The sequence below is a fragment of the Dufourea novaeangliae genome, unplaced genomic scaffold (assembly GCF_001272555.1).
Source record: "Dufourea novaeangliae isolate 0120121106 unplaced genomic scaffold, ASM127255v1 scaffold6, whole genome shotgun sequence".
NCBI classification, from domain to species: domain Eukaryota; kingdom Metazoa; phylum Arthropoda; class Insecta; order Hymenoptera; family Halictidae; genus Dufourea; species Dufourea novaeangliae.
This window is the reverse complement of record NW_015373900.1, coordinates 4271964-4295211: the sequence shown is the minus strand read 5'-3', so window position 1 is coordinate 4295211 and position 23248 is coordinate 4271964. Positions and strand designations below refer to the sequence as shown.

At 37.4% G+C, this 23248-nt stretch overlaps 1 protein-coding gene across 1 annotated transcript in view; it reads right to left on the bottom strand.

Annotated features, from left to right (window-relative positions):
* Nucleotides 1–607: 607 nt before the first annotated feature.
* Nucleotides 608–23248, bottom strand: part of LOC107193574 (tyrosine-protein kinase Dnt-like) — a 45107-nt gene continuing 22466 nt past the window's right edge. The window contains exons 2-8 of the mRNA XM_015583048.1: nucleotides 16231–16358; nucleotides 8879–9285; nucleotides 8058–8243; nucleotides 5506–5644; nucleotides 3025–3317; nucleotides 2259–2418; nucleotides 608–856 (exon numbers count right to left, since the gene is read on the bottom strand). Coding sequence (XP_015438534.1) covers nucleotides 608–856; nucleotides 2259–2418; nucleotides 3025–3317; nucleotides 5506–5644; nucleotides 8058–8243; nucleotides 8879–9285; nucleotides 16231–16358 — 1562 coding nt within the window. The remainder of the gene's footprint in view (nucleotides 857–2258; nucleotides 2419–3024; nucleotides 3318–5505; nucleotides 5645–8057; nucleotides 8244–8878; nucleotides 9286–16230; nucleotides 16359–23248) is intronic.

Here is a 23248-nt window from a genome sequence, read left to right as displayed (position 1 = left end):
TTACGGCAACATTTCTAGCTTCGTTGAAACCAGTGCTGTCCAACCCAAGCTTCAGAACTTTACATTAATGGGATTGTGTGATAAAAGAAATAGAAAAAAATAAAAATTCTTGCGTTCGATTCAGGTGTCTATTAACCCCACAGTGATAAAAAATCATATTAGTGCTAAACATACATCATACATTACTATACACTGCCCTCTACACAAACACTGATCAACTAACAATTCCAACGAATATTAGGATCTATACTAGCTACAAAGATAGGAACGTACACTATGAATAAAACGTGTAGCTAAAGGACATGTAGATTTTATAACATAAAACATAATAGCATAGGCCTTTTAGGCCCAACGCGTGCTCTATACAGTTAATGGCTTTACGCTAAGAGGTTTGATTAGTTACGCCGAGAAAAGTTTGGACAGCACTAGTTTATAGAATCGTTCTTCTCACGAAATACGTACATACAAAGCTACGTTCCTACGATCGCAGATATTTATTAGATTTTCCTCGCTATCTTAAAGTTAACCTTTAAGTACTACTAATATGTACACGTGTTCTCGCTATGTCCTGTAGTTCCATTTTTCCATGTGGCTATGATTTCAACTGTTAAACGTATCTGGTCAACTGGGTGTGGAAATCTTGAAGACAGACGATCAATTGGCTAAACGTTGGCCTCTCGTCCGCGGACATCGCCCAACAATAGGCCATAACCGCGAACAGCTCGTCCGGGCAATTGATTGGCTGCGCTAATCTGTAACCGTCTCTGAGATACGAGGCCATTTCGAACGCGTCTACCTCCACGTATGGTTGCTGCGCCAGCGTAGTCAGCTCCCATAATAACACTCCGAATGCCCACTGAAAAATCAACAAAACGATATTGTCTTTAATGCTTATAATTTTATGATTTTCTGGATCTTAGATTAGGCATCCAAACGACTATAAAACGTTCGAATTTTCATTCAAATACATAGAGTTATAAATTAATTTACTGGAATAAAAATAATTGCACAGAAATTTGCAAGAATCTATGAAACTTTAAATATGGACTTTACACTTTAACCTAAGGGTTAAGGCCGGACATGTGGCGTCTGGGAGACTACGCAATGTATAAACTGCCAGATATTTCTGGAATGAAACCACACACAACTTCCATGGGTTTGCGTAGTACTAAGGGTACGTACTTGGAAATTGTTCCTGTATAAAAACGAATTTTGTACAAATCTCTATTGTATCGTCATTTCTTAAAACAGTAGCCTGTCAGCGTCACGTGGCCGTTTGCGCACAAGATTTTCGCAAGTGCGGTTAACCCATTAAAGACCAATGTTGCGTTGATGCAACGATTTATTTGTATTATTTTTAGTAAATTTACGTTATTTGGTTCTGCTTTTTAACATTGCAATTATTAAAACGAATTCGGGGGATTTGCTGAATAATTTTTTCGTCACTATTTCTTCTTCTACCTAGGTAAATTCTATAAAGAATAGAAGATTTTGTGTGTAAAAATCGTATTGCATGTATTTCACTGCTTGGCTTTTAATGGTTTATGGGTTAATACAAGTTTTTTAATTTATTGGATACTACACATTTGTAAATGCTATAAATATATAAGCAATACATAATAATACATACATAAGTAGCTATTAAAAGTCTTGGAAGTAATGTATTGTTAAGAAAATACTACTTAAAATTCTGTAAATGGTAATTGCAAAATTGATACTGACATTTTTATTATTTGTATTTCATGAGGTTGTGAGATTTGCGCTTGAAATCTTTCAATCTTTTTTCCATAGTATAAATGAAATGGAATTACACTAATATTTGTAGTTTTTGGACAGGTTAGATCATTTAGATCAAGATTCTGTGTGTATAACCTCCGTTCGAAACCTGTTTCGAATATGCAAAAAAAATGCAAAACTTCATTGGTATAAATATATCAATTGACAGACGAAATTATTTAAATTCAATACAAGAGTTTCACCGACCAATGCAGGTAAACTATGCTCAAATAATTAATGTTACATTTATTAACAACATGTCACTAAATTACCAATGCTTTACAGAAGTATAAATATAACTAAGATATTTGGTAATATCTTGTCCAAGCACTAATCCGAACTGACCCATGTGTAATAATCCGTAGACACATTACATGAACGTTAAAAAGAACCGTGTGCTTCTAAAGGTTTATTAAAGAAGCACACGAAATTTCATAGAAGATTTACCAAGTTAATCGTACGTGAATAATGTTTCCACTCACCACATCGGAGGCAGTGCTGAACGTCTTATTCAGCAGGCTCTCTATGGCAAGCCATTTGATCGGCCGATTCTCGTTGTCCCCGAGACAATGATAATCCTGCGGGAACAGATCCCTGGCTAGTGCATTGTCCGTAATTTGAACCCTCAGATCGTCGTCGACCCTAATAAAAATCGTAACGTTCGATCATTAAACGTCTTCCTCTCCAGGTCGACTGCCAAGACTTCCGATAGACATGTTGAAGACGAGTGCCGCGGGTAATCGAGCTTAGCCAGGGGTAAATTTGTCGACTGGTTCGCGTGGGTAAAAGAAGGAAAAAGAAAGAAAAAAAAATTAAGAAAGATAGTCGCATAAAAAGAAGCTGCCCTCGGGAGCCGCATTAAAAGTCATCGCCGCGAGACGAAACAGTAGCAACCGGTAATTAAACAGTCTCAGGCACCAGTGTATTTATTGCTAATTAATGCCGCACGGCCAATTAATTTCGTAACGAAACGTAACGACCTAAGGTTTACGGCGCATCGACAGGGAATTATTCGATATATAACACACGTGTCAAGAGAGGATAATTTTTGTTCGTGAATGAGAGTTTTAATAAAGGCTTTGGTACAGACGAAATTTTCATACTACATAATCGGAGAAAAGGGGAACACAATTCGTTTATTCGAGTATGTAGTTGTACAAACTTATGAAGGAAAAATGTTTATGTAAGGGCCACGGCTGTATTATAATAATCCACCACTTTTCCCTTTTTTTTTTTTGTTTTACTTACACACAATTTCTAGCGGCCAGGTCTCTGTGCACCAGCCTCTTTCTGTGAAGATACTGGACTCCTTTGGCGGCCTGAAGGGCCATTTCCACGACTTCTTGCGTGGTGAGAGCCCTCGGTGGCCCCTCGCTGCTCAACTTGCACCTCAGCAAGAACCTCTTCATGTTCTTGTAGCCGGTGTGCGGATACAAAAGGAACGGCGCGCTTCTGTCCTCGATCGAGACACCCAAAACGGGGAGCAAAGCTGCGTGACTCAAACCGTAGAGAGCTAAACCTTCGCGCAGAAGAAGGGCGACCTTAGGATGTGAAACAGAAGAGTATCGTGAGAAAATGGCGAGACCACGTCTTTAAACAGATTGGCGACCGATAAAGTATTATAAAAATTTACTACAGTTTTTTCTGTGATTGTCAAAAAAAGCGCCGCATATCACATATTTTCACATTCGAGATATTTTCACGCTAATTCTACTTATTAGCAATGTTGCATTGCGTTGTTTTATATAAAATACACGTTACATATGTATGTATCACTCGTATGTAATAATGTGCTATGTCTAGTGAAATAAAAATATAAAATATAATTTTGTTCGTTTCATTTTATACAAAATAAGTTATAGTATAAGAATATTAATAGAAATAGAAAATAAAAAGCGATCACAAAACAAAAATACGAGTAGATAATCGTGGTATTGTCAGAATGTTGTAGACTCACGTTGTTTTTCCTAATGCGTGTAATTGAATATTAAACTTCCGTTAAATTTCATTTTTTTTTTAACATCATTTGTTTTCATGACTCTTTCTAATAAATACATAGAATTCTATATTCTACAGCTCAATTAATGCATAAACTCAAATTTTTTAAAATTGTGACATGCGACGTTGTCCTTGTGTCCACTGTAACGAAGCCAATGATATTCGAATGTAAAAAAAAATATAGTGATCTAGGAAATAATAAATAAATAATACACGCGCCTGAAAGCAAGATTTCTAGTTTCCACTCGCCAACGCATTTCTTATGAAAACGGGATTTTCTCGACACCGGTCGGCAATGTATTAAAAATATTAAAAAACACGTTCACTAGCCAAATTATATAGGCTGACGTGGTCATTTGGATCGTAACCTTTCGCATAGTGGAACATTCAGTTTTCCCGTAGTAATTATCCAAGTCCCAGTCCTTTCCCCAATCTTATAAATTGTGTTCCTATGTAGTCAGAAGATACACTTTTACTGTTGCATTTATTGTATCCCGCTAGCATGAAAATTTGTTATATTTTTTAACATATGAGCCATTTTTTTTTAAGTGGTACATATTAAGATCACTTTTCCTTATCTCGAAATGATTAATGTTTTGCATTTTACCTTATTCAAAAATATTGTTTAAGGATATGTATTAAGCTTGTTTATGCTTTTAAGACTCCAGGCATGTTTAATTTTATTCTGTGACAATTTGTGTACAGTGTTTTCATTAAAAATGTACTGATACCACTCTCAAAAATAATAAACTATCGAAAACGTGACTAATACTCAATTTAAACTTATATTTCAATTGAAGTAGACCTTTCCGAAATGTAACTCTAAAATATAAATAAGAATAATTATAATAAAGACAATAAAGGTATATTATTGAATAATGTAAAAATATATTCATTTGATACACCTACAACCTACGTGTTAAAAAATTTTATTATAAACAGTTTATTATTAGAGCAATCTGAAAGAAATTAAAAACTTTTACTCATATTTTATTCATTTTTCTTCGTAGAGAATGTTAAATAAATGGAGTCATTCACACAAATGGACTTATACTTGAGAATATTGTAGTGTATTTACCTTGTTATTATGAATATAAAAAGAAGATATCCATTTGTAGCTGAATCTAGTTTTAATTCATTTTCTTTAAAATTGGACTCATCCTATTTTTAAAAACTATTGCTATGTCTGCTTCAATAGTAACGAAATTAGCTGTATGTGTAATCATAGAAAATTTTTTAATTAATCGCGAAATTATTGACACATACGCTTGTAAATCCAGGTGCTCGCAGAAATATTAAGTAATATAGTTCTATTAAATAGGTAATATCGTTACTATATTATCTATTTAATTAGGTGGTTAGGTTGGTCACTTGACACATTATGTAGATTTCGAGATAAAAAATTATTTTCAATAACAAACAATAATTAGACATGTTTTTGCTCTCCCAAATGCACACAATTCACTCTAAATAGAATAAGACCATTAAGGTCACAAAATTGTCGTCTACCATATTTCACAACACAATTGAAAAACGTCTGCAGATTACATTATGATTCCAATTACTGTTCTCGGTCCGCGTATATAGGAAGTAGAAAATGTCTATAATTAGAACCATAGTGTTTACGAGGAATTAATTGCAATACAATTCGAAGAAAAACTCGTAGCAGATTAATTGGCCACCTTTCGAACGAAGCTTAATTGGGAAGGGGAAGAAAAAAAAATAACTCACTTGCGATTGCGATGCATGTTCAGCAGCAGTTTTCACTAGGACATCCCTCGGGGAAGACGCGCCCTCCTCGTGGTAACTGCCTCTGTACACGCGACCGAATGTACCCTCCATCTCGATGCTGAGGAGGCGTACCCTGCATCTGTAACAAGTGCGAAACAAGATTGGCGCTCAAGATTCGTGACTTCCAGCATCGATGAGAGACCGACAATTATTCTATACAAACTTTGAAATCCTCCCCATCCCAAATTACCCGAAAACCCGAATTGATGGTCTAATTACCGGAATTGCAGCCGAGCCCGATAGACGAACCCGACTTAAACGGCGAAACAGGTGAACGTGAATGTTTTAAGTTTCAGGGGTCTTCCAATACGAGTCGAAAATCTACTGATCCGAGTTGGTCTCTTTAAAATTATACGTTTAAATTTAATTTTTCAAGAACTGCGTACGTTACTGAAATTTCGTATACATTGGAACTGTTAAGAGACACTGTGTTCAGTAGACTTGGGGATTTTAAAAAGAAAGACAGGAGTAAAAACAGAAACTTCTTTCTTCTCTCAGGATTTTAGTGGGATAGAAATAAAATGAAAATTTTATTAAACACGATCGAATTTTTGTTCTTTACTGCATTCATCAAAATCGCAAATCAATGTTCAGCGTTTCAGAATAATAGTAAAATTTGTTATTGGCTTTCTATAATATTTATAATGCAAAAATGTGATAGAAAATCTATCACGTATATGTAGAGATTTTTATTAATACTAAATATTGACGAATCTTTCCATTTGTATAAATGCAATTTTTAAGATTTAATAAATTTTTTTCAAACTCAGAATACAAACAAATAGGTGTGCAGAAGAAGGGCGTATGTTAGGTTTCATAAAATTTACAGAAAAACGTTAAAACACTCCATTGCTCATTGCAGCATCACTGTTCATTCTCTTTTTATGGGTAGCTCTTGACCTCTAGTACCATTGTCGAGTACTAAAACCTTTGCCAAAACGTCTTCCTACATTACACTGGCCCTTGATCTATAGAAAATCCCTTTCGAAAAATTTGCAACATACAACCTTCTTCTACATATACACCCATTCACATATTGGGTTCAGAGTGTTTTAATTTTTTAGTTATCGCAACACTCTTGAAGAGATTCCTATTATAATATTATTTACTTATATATGCATAAAATAATATAAAATATTTACACATAAATGCTGTTTATTTCTAAAACAATTAAGTATTTGTCATTACTCAGACGTATATTCTATTCATCAATGCAACCAAATTACACTCTTTGCACACAGTGATGGATACATTTGTCAAAATGCATACAGAATAACAAAATGCAAAGTTATTTATAATTTAAGATTCTTCGTGTTTTTCTTTTTTTTTCTGTCACTTTCTTAACACTGCCGTTAAAAATAAGAACAAGCATATAGTTTTGTTAGATATGTAATTATCAGTGCGTCCCTTTGATGCGAACTTTTTTATTCGTTGCAAGTTGGCGTACAGTTCATAGGGAACTTATTTTTTTGCACAGAAAGCATAAACCGTCGAAGTAAATTACGACCCGGTTTAAAAAGCTTTCTCTTTGAAACCGAGCTGCCACCGTTTGAAATTCTTTGGGGTCGATCGATAGCCGAACAGTTTAATCAGCGCCTTCTGTGCACTTAAGTCCGCGGGATGCCGAGATTCTTTTTTTATTCGGTTCTTAGAGCGATCTACTTAACCTAAAAACATGAATCACGCTTTCATAGAACCCTCTTAGAGCTTCGGAAGAAAGATGCTTGGAATCGTACGACTCGAGATACTTGGAGACCTATGGATTTTCTAGCCAATTAAGGCCACTGTGATTAAAAGTACTCACTAAAGCTATTAGCTGCGTTCGAATCTATCATATTTCGTAGTAATTACGTCCATTGTTATTTAATTAATCATCGTTCGCCAATTAAGTGGGAACTGAAGGTTTAGCACATTCATTAAATAAAGTTGCAAATGAAATTGTAGCAGGTACTCGATTAGTCTTTCGTTCCCATTGTAGCTATATGGTTACCTATTCTTTATTACGAAATAAAATTTTATTTTTATCACATGTTTTTTCATATCTGTGAGTATATGTGTCATGGTTTCTTTTAGCCTTGTATAGATAGCATAACACAAATTTTAATATGCATTTAAAAGGTTGTGGATAAAATGTGATACACTTGTCCATTGTTTTGTCCATTTGTTGGAACTCAAGTGTTCAGCATTGTTAGAAATACAATAGAAATTTATAAAGTCCCAACTTTTTATGATCAAAAGTAAGAAAAATAGGTTTGTATTATGTATAATAACTTTATAATGTAAGTTATTATACGTGACTGTAATAAAAATAAGAAAGTTGCCAAATGGCATTAAACGCTTTCAAAATGTTAAAATGTTCTTATGAATCATTTATACACATATTATGTAAAATACAAGATATTATTTTTTTGTGATTGTTAAATATTTTGAGAGTGAAAGGGTTAAACGACCATCGAAAGGAAAGCAGTTGCCTGTTATGAAATTTCAATTACCTCTGAACTGTGATTTCTTGAATTCTCTCGTGCAGTTCCCGACTCGGCCGATCGTCTAATCTTCGGTAAGTGGAAGTCGATGTTGCGGAAGCCGGTGGCGGTGTTTCGGAAGACAAAAATGTCTGTGCTGGTCCGACTCCTGTACTCCGCTCCACGCTGCACGCGGAACTTAGACCTCTCGATTCTCTACAAAAACAGGTGGAATATTTTTAACTGTAACTGCAACTTTCTTTTTGCATTGTTAGTCATCTGATACTCGATTTATTGCATTTGATAAAATAACCCTCCTTCAAAATTTTAAGCTATAAATATTCTTTGCAGAGTGAAGAATTAAAATTATGGTCGAAAGTTTGGACAACTATTCGTTCTTGGTACATAAAAGTTCCCTGCATACACATTTCTGTTTCATTAAAAATATAACATATAAGAAGAAATTCCTTTACCTATAGATCAAGTTAAAAGTTGTAATCATATCATAAATATTATTTAAAGGGGAAGTGTTTCGAATACAGAAGTATACTCCAAATTTGTAAACGATCATGAACTTGCAAATTCAACCTTACGTAAAAGAAAGTATGTTATTGCATTGTTTTAAGATGTCCCACTTTTAAAGGGAAAGATAACTTCGAAATAACAAGCTTCTATATCATCGAGAAAAAAAGAAATTAATTTTGTATATGAAATGTTCATAAAGACATAAAGAAAGAGGAATTATTAGTCTTTTCTATTATCTTTCAATAAATACCTACATTGGTAAGCATACTTCCATTATTAATACAACAATGATAACAGCGCAAGTCAGTTAAGATAAGGTGACTTACTGTAGAGGGTCACGATGTCTTCTGGTCTTTTTATCGCGTACGTAGTAGGCAATAACCAGAACCAAAATGGCGGCGATGAAGGCACAAGCACAACCAACAGCAGCGTAGAACACTTGTCCGCCGGAAGTGGATCCAGAAGCAGCGACGAGTACTTCTTCTGCTCCTACGTTACTTTTATCTTTCAAACAGATTTTCTTCCGTCTGAAGTCCAAGCTGGTCGTGTTCCGTCTCGACAGAGAGACATTTATTCGAAGGCTTAGGTCGACTTCCGCGTCGTACGGGCCACAATGCAACGCCAAAGCCCAAGTCTGAAGACCACCCACTGGGATTTCGCCAGCCTGGGATATGTTCAGGGAACTGCTCAACGCAGTTGGGTTGCTGATGTCTACTGACATTGAATATGGCAACTGAAAATGTAATATAAATATTTCCGTAAATACGATTTTAGATCAATAAGTTTCATTGGGTTGTTATACATGGAATGATCGTTTCTTTGTTAGTCGAAGTAAGAGTAAATAGACTATATTTGCGTTCTTCGTGAAAAAACGAATGTTACATTCATGTTATATTTATTTATAATTATTATAATGAATTTGAAGATGACTCTTCAAAGACACTTTTAGCTACCATCTTTCCGTTGCATGTTGCCATCGTTAAATAGTATTTTTTAGCAGAGACTTACATGTATCTTTAAAACATTTTTTTATGAAAGCATAAGGATAAGTAATAAAACACTTAATGGAAGAATCGGCTTTCTACTGACTTTCATATTTGACAAATTAATTAAGAAAGTTCAAACAAGTGTAAGCGTTCGCAGTCTAATAATGATATAATTCTAACGTAGGAGCACATATACATATTATACATATTTTCAGTTACAGTTTTACATAAAACCACGAAACAAATACGAAGAAATGATTTAGAACAGAATATAAGAACAACATTCAATCACGTAACCAAAAGCACGCATATTCAAATTATCATTGCTGCAACATTCACATAAAGAACTCCAAATACTGCAAGTGACATCATTAGCCAGCAGTCGCGTTAAAATTTGAATATCACAAGTTCCAGCTGAGGAAACCGAAGCAGAGCCGTGGGCGCATCCGTATGGTGTCTGCACCGAGTGAAATAAATATTATCCCCGCGGCCCCTAGAAAAGGGTCCCGAAGATGCAAATCACCAGAAATACGGTCAATCTACATAGAAACGGGGACTATGAACGGAACAAAAGTGGAACCGAGAACCGGTGGACACAGGAACAACAATCGGAACCTGGGGAATAGCACGGGAAAGGACGAGAAAAGCAAATGGAACAAAGTCTCGAAGGACGTAAGGGACGAGTTTTGCTACTGCTCTCGCTCGTAATCACGCGAACGTTGAACCTTCCTATAATCTGAAACGTACCATTCTTGGAAGACAATTTGCGCCCAACGGAGGGCAAAGTGAATCTAGAGGACCCGCGGGCGAGGGTAGCTCTCGAAGAAAGGAGGGCCGAGCAGGAGGAAGCGGAGAAAAGGAACAGAAACAGAGGAGAAGAAGAAGAAGGTGTGGAGATAAAGAGTCGAGGAAGAGGGGAGGAGAGGGTTTCGAGTGGAAGAGGAACGAAAGGCTAGACGAGAGAAAGAGGAGCTAAAGCGGGAGAGAAGCCATGTAGCTGATTACCAGCTTGCAATGATGATCGGTTCCCCAACTAGCCGCGGAGAAGGCACCTCGTCAACCTGCCGGCTGCTTGTCGCTACCACGCTACTCTCCACGGTGTGCCGCTTCTCCGCGCGTTGCGGTCTTTTATGACCGCGAGCAGCCAACTACGTGCTGACAGCGAATGCCTCTGTAAACCGGCTAACCGTTCGATTTAAACTGTCAAGCGATTCTACGCTTTTCTTTTCCGATCCGTCGGTAACGCTCGAGGATTTCGTGAAGAACACGTCAGAGGACGGAGGCGTGCGATAGTTTATGGATGTAGTTATGATGGTGTGTGGAAAGGACCTTTATCGTGCTATTCAGGCAAAATATTAACGGCAAAACAGCTTTGTTGTTTAAGGTAAACTGTGTTGGATAAGACCAGCAAACGAAAACGATCGAAATTTTAACACAAAGTTTATCAGACTGTTATTCTGTCTACTTTAGCACAATTGTGCCATGTTATGCAGAATCCTTTCAGCCCTCGAAATGACCAGAAATTAGTTAAACACGTTACGGATCCTGTAATTTTGGGATCTTTATTTTGCAAAAAATTACCAACCCATAGAACATATCTTAAATTATATATAAGTATTAAAACTACCAAGTCATAGAAGAATTAGGAATAAAATTACAATTAATTGTAGAAAATTAAATAAAATATTGATTATACTACTAACTATTAACTGAGCCATTTAAAAACATTGTGAAACAACAACAAGAAATAAAATATACCCAATCGAAATAAAGCTACTGTTTTCAAGGAAAATCTTCAAACTTAATTTACTTCATTTCAGATCATCGAGAGTTAGTAGCTTTCTGTATAACTTGACCCAATTGAAGCCATTGATTCCAAAACTGCAGAGGTCCGCCGTTACTCTATGCTTTACCATTATGTTTACAAGAAAACTTGGTTATCTAACTACGTTAAAACTTATACAGACGGTATTTCTATACAATACTCATAAGAAGAATTTGAAAAATTAATGGATAACTACAGAAGATAAAAAAAAAGTGAGTTTCTCGTACCGGCCTTGTTTTTCATGAAAGTATATTTTAATATAGGAAAAAGTTTGAATCACAGTTATTTTATTTTTTTGTAACACAATTTAAACTTAAATGACTGGGGCATAAACATAAGTGATAACTCAGGACTATTACTTTTATACTTTTTATATACTGTAAAAATCTAGTTTAATAAATAGAACGTTTTTACCATTACGTATTATGTATATTTCTTTTCTTCGCAATAAATTCCCGAAACATGCTTAACTTTTGCGCGCAAACCAAAATGATTCCTTAAATGCACGCGTACTTGGTACATTTTCAAAATCGATTTTCTCGAAAAAAAGCCTCACGTAAAAAAAAATAATATTCTTCATCTTCGATTAATTTTTGTTATATAAAGTTGCTCGATAGTACTACACTTCGCGGGACACTATGTACCATATACAACGAAAAAGGAACTGCGCGTGTGCCTGTAGATAAAAAAAATATGCAACGAATTTGTCCCCGGGAAACGGTTCGCATAGCTCAAAAGTCGTCGGTTTGATTGGCAGGTAACCGGTGCGCCTAAGTAGCGTCCGGGACACTCGGTTTTGTCGCGGAGGTGACGGATGTCTCGACGCTGGTCATCAGTCTCCAACTTTCTGTCTCCCTCTCCTCCTCTCTTCCTTCCGATGAGACAGCTCTCGAAGAAGTGGCTGGACCACTTTGTCCTACTCTCGGATCCGTTCCTCTTCTCTCTTTTTTTTCTGCGCATCGTCGACGAGTCAATCCGACACCGTGCCGCATTCTGCCCACTTTTCGCCGCCACTTTGTCAGCGCGTACCTTCCATCGTCAACGAGGTCGCGCGCGCGCGCGCTCGCTCGCTCGCAAAAATTGTTTTCTCGGCGCAAACTGATGACTCATTGTTCACTGCTCCTCTTCGACCATTATTATCGTGCTCGTTGACACGAGGTGTCTTTGTAGGAGTAGACATTTTCATGTGAAACGGCCAAGACTTCGAAATGGAACAACGTTCACACGTTTTATAGTTGTTATTTACATTATACGATTGACTGTATGATATTTTGTTGCACGTGTTATTTTTATATTGAATATGCCGGTGGAATGTCAACTGAACAGTTTCAGTGACAGGCTGACCATTATTACTAAATTTAATGCTACTGAATACTTTTTGGAGTGATTAGACAGTGTAGAATGGTTTATAAAGGGTGTCCCAACAAGAGCGGCAAATTTAAATTTGGCGCCATTTCTCCTGCTGTGCTTTGACAGTCAAACCATTATGACAGTTCCATGGTAGACAGTCCGCCATTATTAAAAATGGATCGCTATTCGACACAACAACGCATTCTTATTGTTAAATATTATTTCAAAAATGGTGAAAGTTTGACTGCAACGATTCGCAAATTGCGTCCAATTTTTGGTAGACAAAATGTTCCAAATGCATCAACTGTGAAGAGAAGAGAAGACTGGATCGATTATTGATGTCAAACCATCGACACGTGTTCGTCCAGATCGTTCAACAGAAAACATCACGGCTGTTCGCCAGAATGCCGGGAATGCACAAACAGTCAATGGTGAGCGGTATCGAGGCATGATAACCCAGTTTTTTGTTCCTCAAATGGATGGTATGGATCTCACGGACATGTGGTTCCAACAGGACGATGCCACTTGCCACACATCACGTGAAACAATGGCATTATTGCACGAGACATTCCCTGGTCGTGTAATCTCCCGTTTGGGCGACCAGAATTGGCCGCCTAGATCGTGCGATTTAACGCCTTTAGACTTCATTCTCTGAGGTTTTTTGAAGTCAAAGGTTTATGTCAATAACCCCACGACCACCCAAGCCTTGAAGGAGGAGATTAGACGCTGTATCACTGAGAACCAGCCACAATTATGCCAAACTGTGATTGAAAATTTCGTCAAAAGAACGCAAATGTACCAGCAAAACCGATGAGGGCATTTACCAGACTTTCTATGTTGTTCCATACAGAATTCCCACATGTCTACTTTATGATGAAATCAAAATTTCGGTATTAAATAAAAAAACTGTATTTTATTTGGAATTTAAATTTTCCGCTCTTGTTGGGACACCCTTTATTTTGGAGATCAAATGTAGATAGCATTTAAGGAATTTAACAGTACAAATTAAGGCGCAAATATGAAGTTGATAGTATAATGATTAGACTCTGGATGTTTTCAAGAATTTAAGAAATTAAGGAACTTGTTAACCTTTTGACTGCGAACTACACTTTCAGGCGTTTTTCATTCGTGGTAACAGGAAATTCGGAAATGACCATTTTTGAATCTGCCGTTACATTTTATACAATTTATCCAAAAATGGTGTGATTATTAAACTACAAACAAAGATCGTCCTAATATCGTATATATCGAATTGCCTGCTTCCGAGTGGTTCGCAGTCTCAGGGTTAAATTAAAAATAAAATACAAATTTTAATTAATTTTATTGACAGTTAACTGTGTTTTATATATTTGCAGTTGTCGAAAACGCACAAATACTTCCAGGCTAGTAAATCTGTACACTATTATGTAATTATGCGCCACTGAACATATAATTTATTAAAGGTGTGCTTTGAAGAAATTTCAATGCCCAAATAATGAACAATTTAAATTCTTCCTTTTCAGACGAGGTATTATAAATAGAGTTTGGAACTTTATGCAAATTTAGAATTTCTGATAGCAATATCTAAAACTTAAAATATAGCAGAATTTTGAATTCTGTACTGGAGGCTTTACTACGTTATTAACAACACATAGTTTGTATTAAACTTGATTAAAACGTTTATTTTATTGCATTTATCGAGTTAAGCAATGATACAAATGCATAAACATCCGCAATCTAATCATAAAATATATTCGTACTTAACCCTAAAGACCTTTCGATAAAAAAGTTTAATGTCCCAGGCAAAAGTACAGTATCTCATTCTATTGACCTCTATACATTACTTCCCCCTCATAAAAAAAACGCTTGCTATTCGTTTTAAATATCCTACTCGTCAGCGGAATATTAACCCGGACCTACGACTAACAAATCATAAAAGGGGCTCAACTGGTTATTAAAGAATCTCTCGAGACCAGCTCGAACTAGCAAAAATGTAACACAATCTCGTCGGAGGTTAAATCGTCGTCGAAGAAAAGGTATTCATCCCAGTTCAGCGTTGAATATCGAGGAATGAGTTCTACGCCGCTGGTTCGTGCCGAGAATCTGGAGAAATGGGAAGGACCGACATGCCTCAATAATCCGGGTAAGTACCTCTCGGAAGGTCGCGAAAGAACCTGGGAATAAGGATCAGGGTCCGAGTCTAAAGTGTGCTGGTCGAAGATTCATCCAGGAAAGATGGTGTCTCTTATAGTAGTGGATCCGTGAACAGACTGCTTAAAAAATGTTTGGTTGATACGTTTGATAGAGGAGACAGCTTCCAAACAGTCTGATGACGTTTTGATCTCCAACCACCTCTGACGACGGCAGTCTGATGACATCTCAAACTCTACACAGTCTGATACCATTGCAAACTCCAAACAGTCTGATACCATGCCGTAGCAAACTCCGAATAGTCTGATGCTGTTGCAAACTTCAAGCAGTCTGCTGCCGTTGCAAACTCCAAACAGTCTGATACCGTTGCAAACTCCAAATAGTTTGATGACGTTACAGACTCCGTACTCTCGAGCCGCTGTGCTTTGAGATTATCCAACAGCGATGAAACGTTCGAAACTTCGAGCTGTACGAGGCACAAACGTGGACCAAGTGAATCGAGGTATAGATAAATAACTGACTATGAAGCCTCCGATCATCGCTCTTTAGCAACTTCATAGCACAGCTATGGAAAGGTGCATATTCATTTGTTGCGTATCCTCGTATCGTATCACCATATGATACATTTTCACACACAACGATGCAACACTTGCCCGTCCATATTGATACAGAACGGTGATACGGTACGAGGATACACAGCAAGTGGACACGCACCTTGAGAGTTTGGAATAAGCAACGTCATCAGACTGCCTGAAGTTTGCTACGTCATCGATAGACTGCGGATTTTATGCATTTATAGCCTATAGGGCTTTGCGAAATACAAGAAAAAACAAAGCTTTCATGGGATCCAACGAGTTTTCTATTTTATTTTCAACCCAATAAGACACTTAAGGGAAAAACTAAATTCCTGCATTTGCTCCTGTCTTTATAAATTACTTTAGAAAATGTTATTTTTCAATTCAAACGTCATCGAACTAGGCCTGAACTCTACTCAGACTCTTGCCTCCGATGTTTAAACACGTCTGAACGGTTTTCTTACCCACCGCTTGTGTCTCATCCCCCGACAGTAAGATCGCGCGAAGACGCGGATACCTACGTTAACGAGCGAATTCACTTTACCTCCGAGTCTAGGCGACTTTGATCCGGCAACGGTGGGGAATCAAAGAAACGTAAATGAGGAATAAAGTACGCGGAGGATGCTGTCGCGACATTTCAAGGGGCGACGACGGTACCCCTTTCCATTACCGTTCCATGTTTTCTTGCGCGTCTCAAAGTCACTACTCCGGTTCCCGAACTCCCCTTTCAGCCGCTCCGGGGGGATTCGCATCGGAGGAAAGCTCTCTCTCCTCTCTGCGAAAAGCAACGGAGAGATCTTTGTGTGACTTACCGGTCTGCCGGCGAGATTTTCCCAAGTGAAATGCAGCTTGTGAACCTGCGCCGGCACTGGGACGACAAATTTAATTGCGTACTCGTTTATGACGCCCTCTCGCACGTAAAACAATTCCGCCTTGAGACCTGGAACAAAGGAGCGGTGTTTCAGGTTCTATGGAAATTCTTACTGTACCAGTGGACAATTTTATGTATATTGTATTAGCTCTTTATTTCTGGGTTATAGCATGTTCCGTATTCCGTTCTATCTTTTGATCGTCAAAGAAACGTGTATTAATTAGAATGAAGTGATTCTTCCCTCGTTTTATACCTTTATCATCTTATGGTAAATGTGAAATGATTAATTTAAGATGTCGCAAGAAAATAATTTTACCTAATATGTATTATTTGAAACTTGCAGTCAAATTTAGAACTTTTTAGTTTTTATTTTATAATTAAGAATTTTTATATACTAAATTAACGTTTTAATCGTTAAATTTCACGAATTTAATATGAATATCTTTTCTATTGTAAAAGATACTGTATTGTACAGATACTTTGATCGCATTATTTACTTATGTACATATATATATACATATATGTACACACCCACTTTTTAAAAGTGATATCATAGGCTGTCTATACAAATTTTTTAATATTTTTATCGAACCTATGTCTTCGAACAAAGTATCCTCAATCATTGTGTAGGTACTCTGTGTTTTTTTGTTTAATACATTTACTATGAGCAACCAAAATATGCGAATACTTTTTTATGTACTGTACTTCTTATGTACAATTATTACCTTAATTTAATTGTATGATAATATTATTTAAATCACCATTCAGTTTCACTGTGATTTGTTTAAATTTATATACACTTTCTCATTGTAATCGTTTCTTTATATTTTTCAAATCGTGTATACTTAGATTTTATGTTGGCTACTACAAAAAGTATGACATCATGATGAAGAGGGGTTAAAGCCATAAATTGGTGGTCGATTTCGTGCCCAGAGCTGACTCACGGTGAATCCTCGTTGTGAGTAACTTGGCGTGTATTCCTGCTACAAATCTAACTAAATGTTCCCACCTGACATTCACTGTGATAAAATACGTATGGTCGATATCACGAAAAAAGAAACCAAGAAAATCCGGATAAAGAATTGCATCGTACCTTATAAGCAACAAAACTTATTAAAGTATTCAATAGAAATTGAAGAAAGAATCTAATTAAAGGAACATAAATATAATGAAAAACATAAGAAAATTGCAGAATACTATTTATTCATGAAGTCTACTGGATTGGACATTTATCTATAATAAATCAAGAGCAATCGCTCAATTCGTATATCAATCGAATTGTCTTTCGCAATCTTTATTCGTACAAAAGGGAACAAAACACCTTGGTCTATAACGACTTAAAACTTTACGCGATCTTATTTTTCTTACCAGATTTAAAGACACGAAATAATAACCTAAGAGAGAAAGTTTATCATTATCTTGAATTTACGTGTAAAAATGTGCAAATTACTGTATTGATCATGGTAACTTCAGCACAGACAGCAATTGCTAATCAGTGAATATAGTAAAAGAATATGTTAAGGATAGAGGTAAATGATCGGATATACGGTATACTTATCTATAAATGTATGTACAATGACTCACGTCATGACAGAGCTCCGTCATTTAAAGAATAAAACGACAACGCCCAATGGGAGAGTAATTAATCCACTGTCCAGTATCGCAATCATCGGGGCAACGTACAAGCGAGCAAAGTATACTCTTGATCAGATAACGGAAGAAAAATGGAAAGTAGGGAGGTAGGTTAAAATGTTGCGACTGACATAGAAAACAGACGAAATAGATCGCCCCTAATCTGTATCAGATACCGTATAGAAAAATTGTAGGTATCTCTCGAGCAACGTTCGGATATCTATCTATCGCGGGACACTGTGACCGGTTGTCCGTGGTCTTGAAAGTAATCGGCTGCTCAGGTAGGGTATACAAATCGTGTGAACCAAAACGAAACAGCAGAAAGACCTTGTTCCTCCTTGCAACACTTTATATACCGATATACATATACCGAGCTAGAAAGGATAAGCAACCAAGGGGCAGAAACAGTCTCTTGATTTGAGAAGCTCGGTCTTGCTTGGTCGATTCAGCGAGCTTGTTATTTTCTTGCGCGTGCTTCAACAATGCCTGAATCAGTGTGAGCATCTAAAAAATATTGTAAAATGAATTGCCTGGTATGTTTTTAAAGAGATTGTAAGTTTCTGCAATACTCTTTTTATCAAGTATATATGTATTAAAAATATCGGAAAGTCTTCGAAAGTAAATGATGGTATTAAAATCCCTAATCCTTTGGATTTATTGAAAATCGTATAACCAAATATTGAAATACGATTGTCGTTAATCTTGGAAATTAATCAATAGATTTCGGAATTTTATGCAAAATATCATTTTATAATGTAATTTATAAAGACTGAAGTAATAACATAAAACCCATTCTTCTCTTAAGCATTTTAGCAGGATAGAAATAAAATGAAAAATTGATCAAACACAGTCGAATTTTTATGCTTACTGTATTTCACATATAAGTGCACAAAATCCCCAGTCCATTAATCAATGTGCTGTGCAGTACAAGAAGACAGACGTACATTAAAATGATCTGTATTTTATATTCTTGATATTCTTGAAACTTTCGGCATCGTAACCACCTTCGAGCATGTTATATTTCAATATTCTTTTCATAAATTGTTCTGTTCCCTCGTAAACCTAATAGTAAGTGTAATATCAGCAAATCATTAATTCACAAATGAGATTTTCCGTGATCAATGTGGAATGAATTAAATTGGAAATTTTCGATAGAATACTTTAACCAAGAAACATTCTTCAATACCGCCAAGTATCTACAAACAGTAACTCCTATTTCTAATATCAATCAGTTGAAATCTAGAACGATACTGTGGGGTCGTCGACGCCTCCATGGAACTTTAATTTTCTCAACAGAAATGAAAATAAACATTAAAACGTTAAGCTTTTGTTTACCCTCCTAGTTTATGCTATAGTTTTTAAATAATAGAGAAAAAAGAATTTTATAAGCTTTGGGGTTGTCATAAAGAAAATGATGGATTATTTTCTAAAAATTTGTGACGTAAAATATTACAGCGTTATAATTTTAAAATGTTACAAATATTTTTTTTAATAAATGGGAATGATAAACTCATAATTGTTCGAACTTTTGTAAAAATTATTTACTGTTCATACACTATTCCACCAACATATCGGTTATAAAGCTACAGTGTCATATTTTAGAAGCAATGCTCCCTTTTCCAGGGAATTCGGTGTCGATCTGGGGTTAAATACGACCATTGCGAATCGCATACTCGACCCTATCCGTCACAGTAAACAGTCCACCCAAACAGTCTCGAAAACATTTTAAACGGTCTGTAGTTCGGAGGGGTAGCAAAACGATGCTTGAGAAGAGCCCAATGTCCACAAACACCGTGGCAATTCGATGTTCCGCTACCAAGTACTCCCCCGGCAGAGTTCACTTTCAGGAGCCGCAAGGTCACGTGGGCGAGTTGGCGAAGGTGGAGGATCGACCAAAAAAAGGGGGAAAGAAGGAAGGAAAAGGAATCGTGGCGAAGGGAGGAGGATCGAAAGTCCCGCGGGTCGTGTACCTCCCTTCGAGGGTCTACGCTGCTTGTATCAGATAGGATGGTTAACGAGGCACGAGTTGGATTTTTAAGTCACCCGAAGACAATGTGCCGTGGCCCCACAATCGTGTCTTTGCTTTTGGTCCTTCTCCCTCGTTCACCGTCCCTTCATCCCACCTCTGGTACCATCGGCCTTCGGCCTTTACCGGTTTTCTGCATCAGATATCGTATACCCACGACCTCAGAGCGGAGCTGCCCGTTTCTGTGGCCGAAGCTCTCTCTGGCCTCTTCTCGCCAGGAGACCGATCGTGGTGTCCGTCGTAAAAAAGACGCCGAATACACACACCGTAGGATCCTCTCTCGGAAAATAATTACGTTCGGATCGTCGAGACCCACGCTGGTATTATCGCCAGTAAAAATCGAACCGTCCGTCGTTGTTCCCCCCCAACGCGAATAGGACACGTTTATAGATGTTCCCGGTATTGATGATCCTGACTTTTGTCCGGAGTCACTGAGTCACTGGGAAGGGGTCCTTCTCTCTCACTCTCTCCGTCAAGGATCTCCAAAGACATTTTCTGGACAATATGAGCCTTGGCGCGAGGTAAACTTGACATTTTAAGAAGAACAGCGAGATCGTACTGTACGGAAAGTATGAGTGGGTAATTTGGACCCTTTGTTCAGGAGGTTTGGAAAGCGCCTGCGATAGGCTATTGATGAAGACGTTGTTGAACAGTTCAGGTGTCAATGCAAACTTTCTTTGCAAAATACTGTTGTAATATGAATTTGTGATATGTATCGATAGAATATACAAAAGGATTGTATTTAGTACAATTTGATATAATAGAAATGCACCAAGGAGAAATACTTAAGTTAGATTGTTGATAGTAGTGTCTAGAACTTTCGTGATACTTCAGCATTCTATTTTTCTAAATTCAAGTTGTATTTATAAATGAAGTGATATAACCAGAATTTTTGCAATAATGCTACGAAAATTTGCAAAGTAAATGTCCTCTAATTTGGTTACAATACTCCTGTTAGGATCAAATGTTACAGTACAACTGTAGAAAGTAAATTCTCACGCAAGTATCCCCTATGCTTTAAGTAGCCTTCAATGATACCAAATTTCAAGATATTGCTTTTCCTCTCGATAACACAAGCTTTTCAAATCCTATATGAACTTCCAAACCGTACAAAACAACTTACCATTTTTAAATAAATCGCTAGTTTAAAACGACAAAGTGAGTCGTGACGCTCCTTTGATTCGTTCCAACGGGACCGCCTCCGAGGGGTTGACGAGCTTATAATCAACATAATTATCAGCGCGGTGTCTGAGCTACCCGGAAGACGACTTATCCACGACCTCGTTAACAGCTTTACGTGTCCTTAAAACCCTTATCTAGTCACAGGGCTGAAGTTGGATTTTCTTTTACGCATTTATGCAGGGAGGGACTTTGCATGTGGGTAACCGAGGGGTTGGTGAACACCAAAGATCCTTTGATGTCTGGTACGCCTGCAGCGGGCCAAAGTGCAAGCAAGAGCAGCGGCAAAGGGACAAGAAACAGATGAAGGTGATGTAGAAAGAGAGAGAAAGAGAGAGAGAGAGAGAGAGAGAGAGAGAGAGAGAGGGGTGAGGGTGAGCCCTTTCAACGAAGGCGTCGACCCTCGTACAACGAGTGCCAGACACAATTGTCACGAGGGACTCTACGGCACTTCGAACCTTTTCTCTTGGAACATGTACGATCTCTAACTACAGAGAGCGACGTGTCTACAGTCGGATCAAAATCAACTGGCCGTTTGAGCCACTTTCGTGACTGTGCACGGCGCGAAATACGGGAAACACGTGCGAGTTTAGACGAAGAGGTGGAAAAAAAGAGGGTGACTATGTAGCAACGACCACGTAAGGAGCGCGCTTCTCTTATTCCGAGTAGCCACGCTCGACCTCCGGTTTTTCACCCGACTCTGTAGTAGAACTCTTACTGTTACGGAACTCTTACGGTTTGCTGACACCCGGAAAACGTGCGAGATCAAAGATAAGGTACTAAGGAAACTCAGACAGCCTGTCGCGGCACGGTGAACCTGCTCGCGAGCCGATATCGATCAACAAAACACATAGGTGTGGGAGATGAAACAATGGTAGAAACGAGCCCGCAAGAATTCTGATGTGCACATTTTCCTCTATTCTTTCGGAGCCCTTTGATGTGGTTACTAAATACGGTACAAAGAAGTCGGCTACTTTACGAGCTGGGCAACAATGGAGAAACCTGAAAAAAGCTTCCAGTGTACAGTTTGAAATAGAAGAGAGTGTTCTACAGGTGGAAAGTTACGTTTGCAAGAATTGTAAAGAGAGTGAACGAAAATCTTATGAAAATAAGGAGAAAAGAATTCAGTATGTAAAAGGTACGAAACTTTCTAGGCGATAATCTGCTGAACATTTTATGCGTTTCGAAATGTCTGGATAGTACGGAGTGATGCGTAAGTACAATCTTCAACTCCCTCAATGGCTGTTGGGAGGCACATTATTTCCGAAGGCGAGTCCTTCTGGAGTTGTTCGAGGCGAACGAACATATCCAGAGAAGGAGAACGACCGGGAATAGTTGACATACACGACGTCGTATTCCGTCCTATCGAAATTATAGCGCCGAGCTAGTTTCATGTGCATGGACTGACGAATAAAGGAACACAACAGAATCTGATTTTATTTCATTGCTATTTTCTCTGTCTCCATAAAATTTCCCATTTGCTAACCTTCTTAAAATAGTGGATATATTTATAAGAGATGGAAGAATTTAATTTAAAATACAAATTCCAAAAATTGAAACATGATTCCATTATACGGGCTAGTACTTTTACTTCGGGACTTATTGCCAAACCCGTTGAAGATTTCTAAGATGTAACACTTCAGTGTATCTAAACCGTGGTTCCTTTACGATATAGAGTTAAAATAAGCTTCTGTTTTCTTAAGTCATAGTTTCACACTACTTTCGCTAGTGTAATACACCTAACATGAGATACTTCCAACTAGCCCATATTTAGACCCTAGCCTGTATTTGGACCACTTAGTTACTACACAATTTAATATATTATTTATATATAATTTTTTCTCGTAAACTTAGGGCCTTGACGTTAGTTAAACTGTTCAGTCACAGTTCAGGCCTTAACGCCTGAAAATGTGCCCACAATAAATTAAACGATCTTTTACGTAAAACATATATCTGACCATTTCCACGTGCAACGTTCAAAAACCGTGTTCAAAATATCCTCCATATGTAAAATTGTATTTAGGCGTCGCCACGGTGAATTCACTGCGTACTAAGGTGTGCGCCGAACAAAGAGCGGGGAAAAAAGTGGTCGCACACAAAGGCCCGAGACAATGACGGAAAG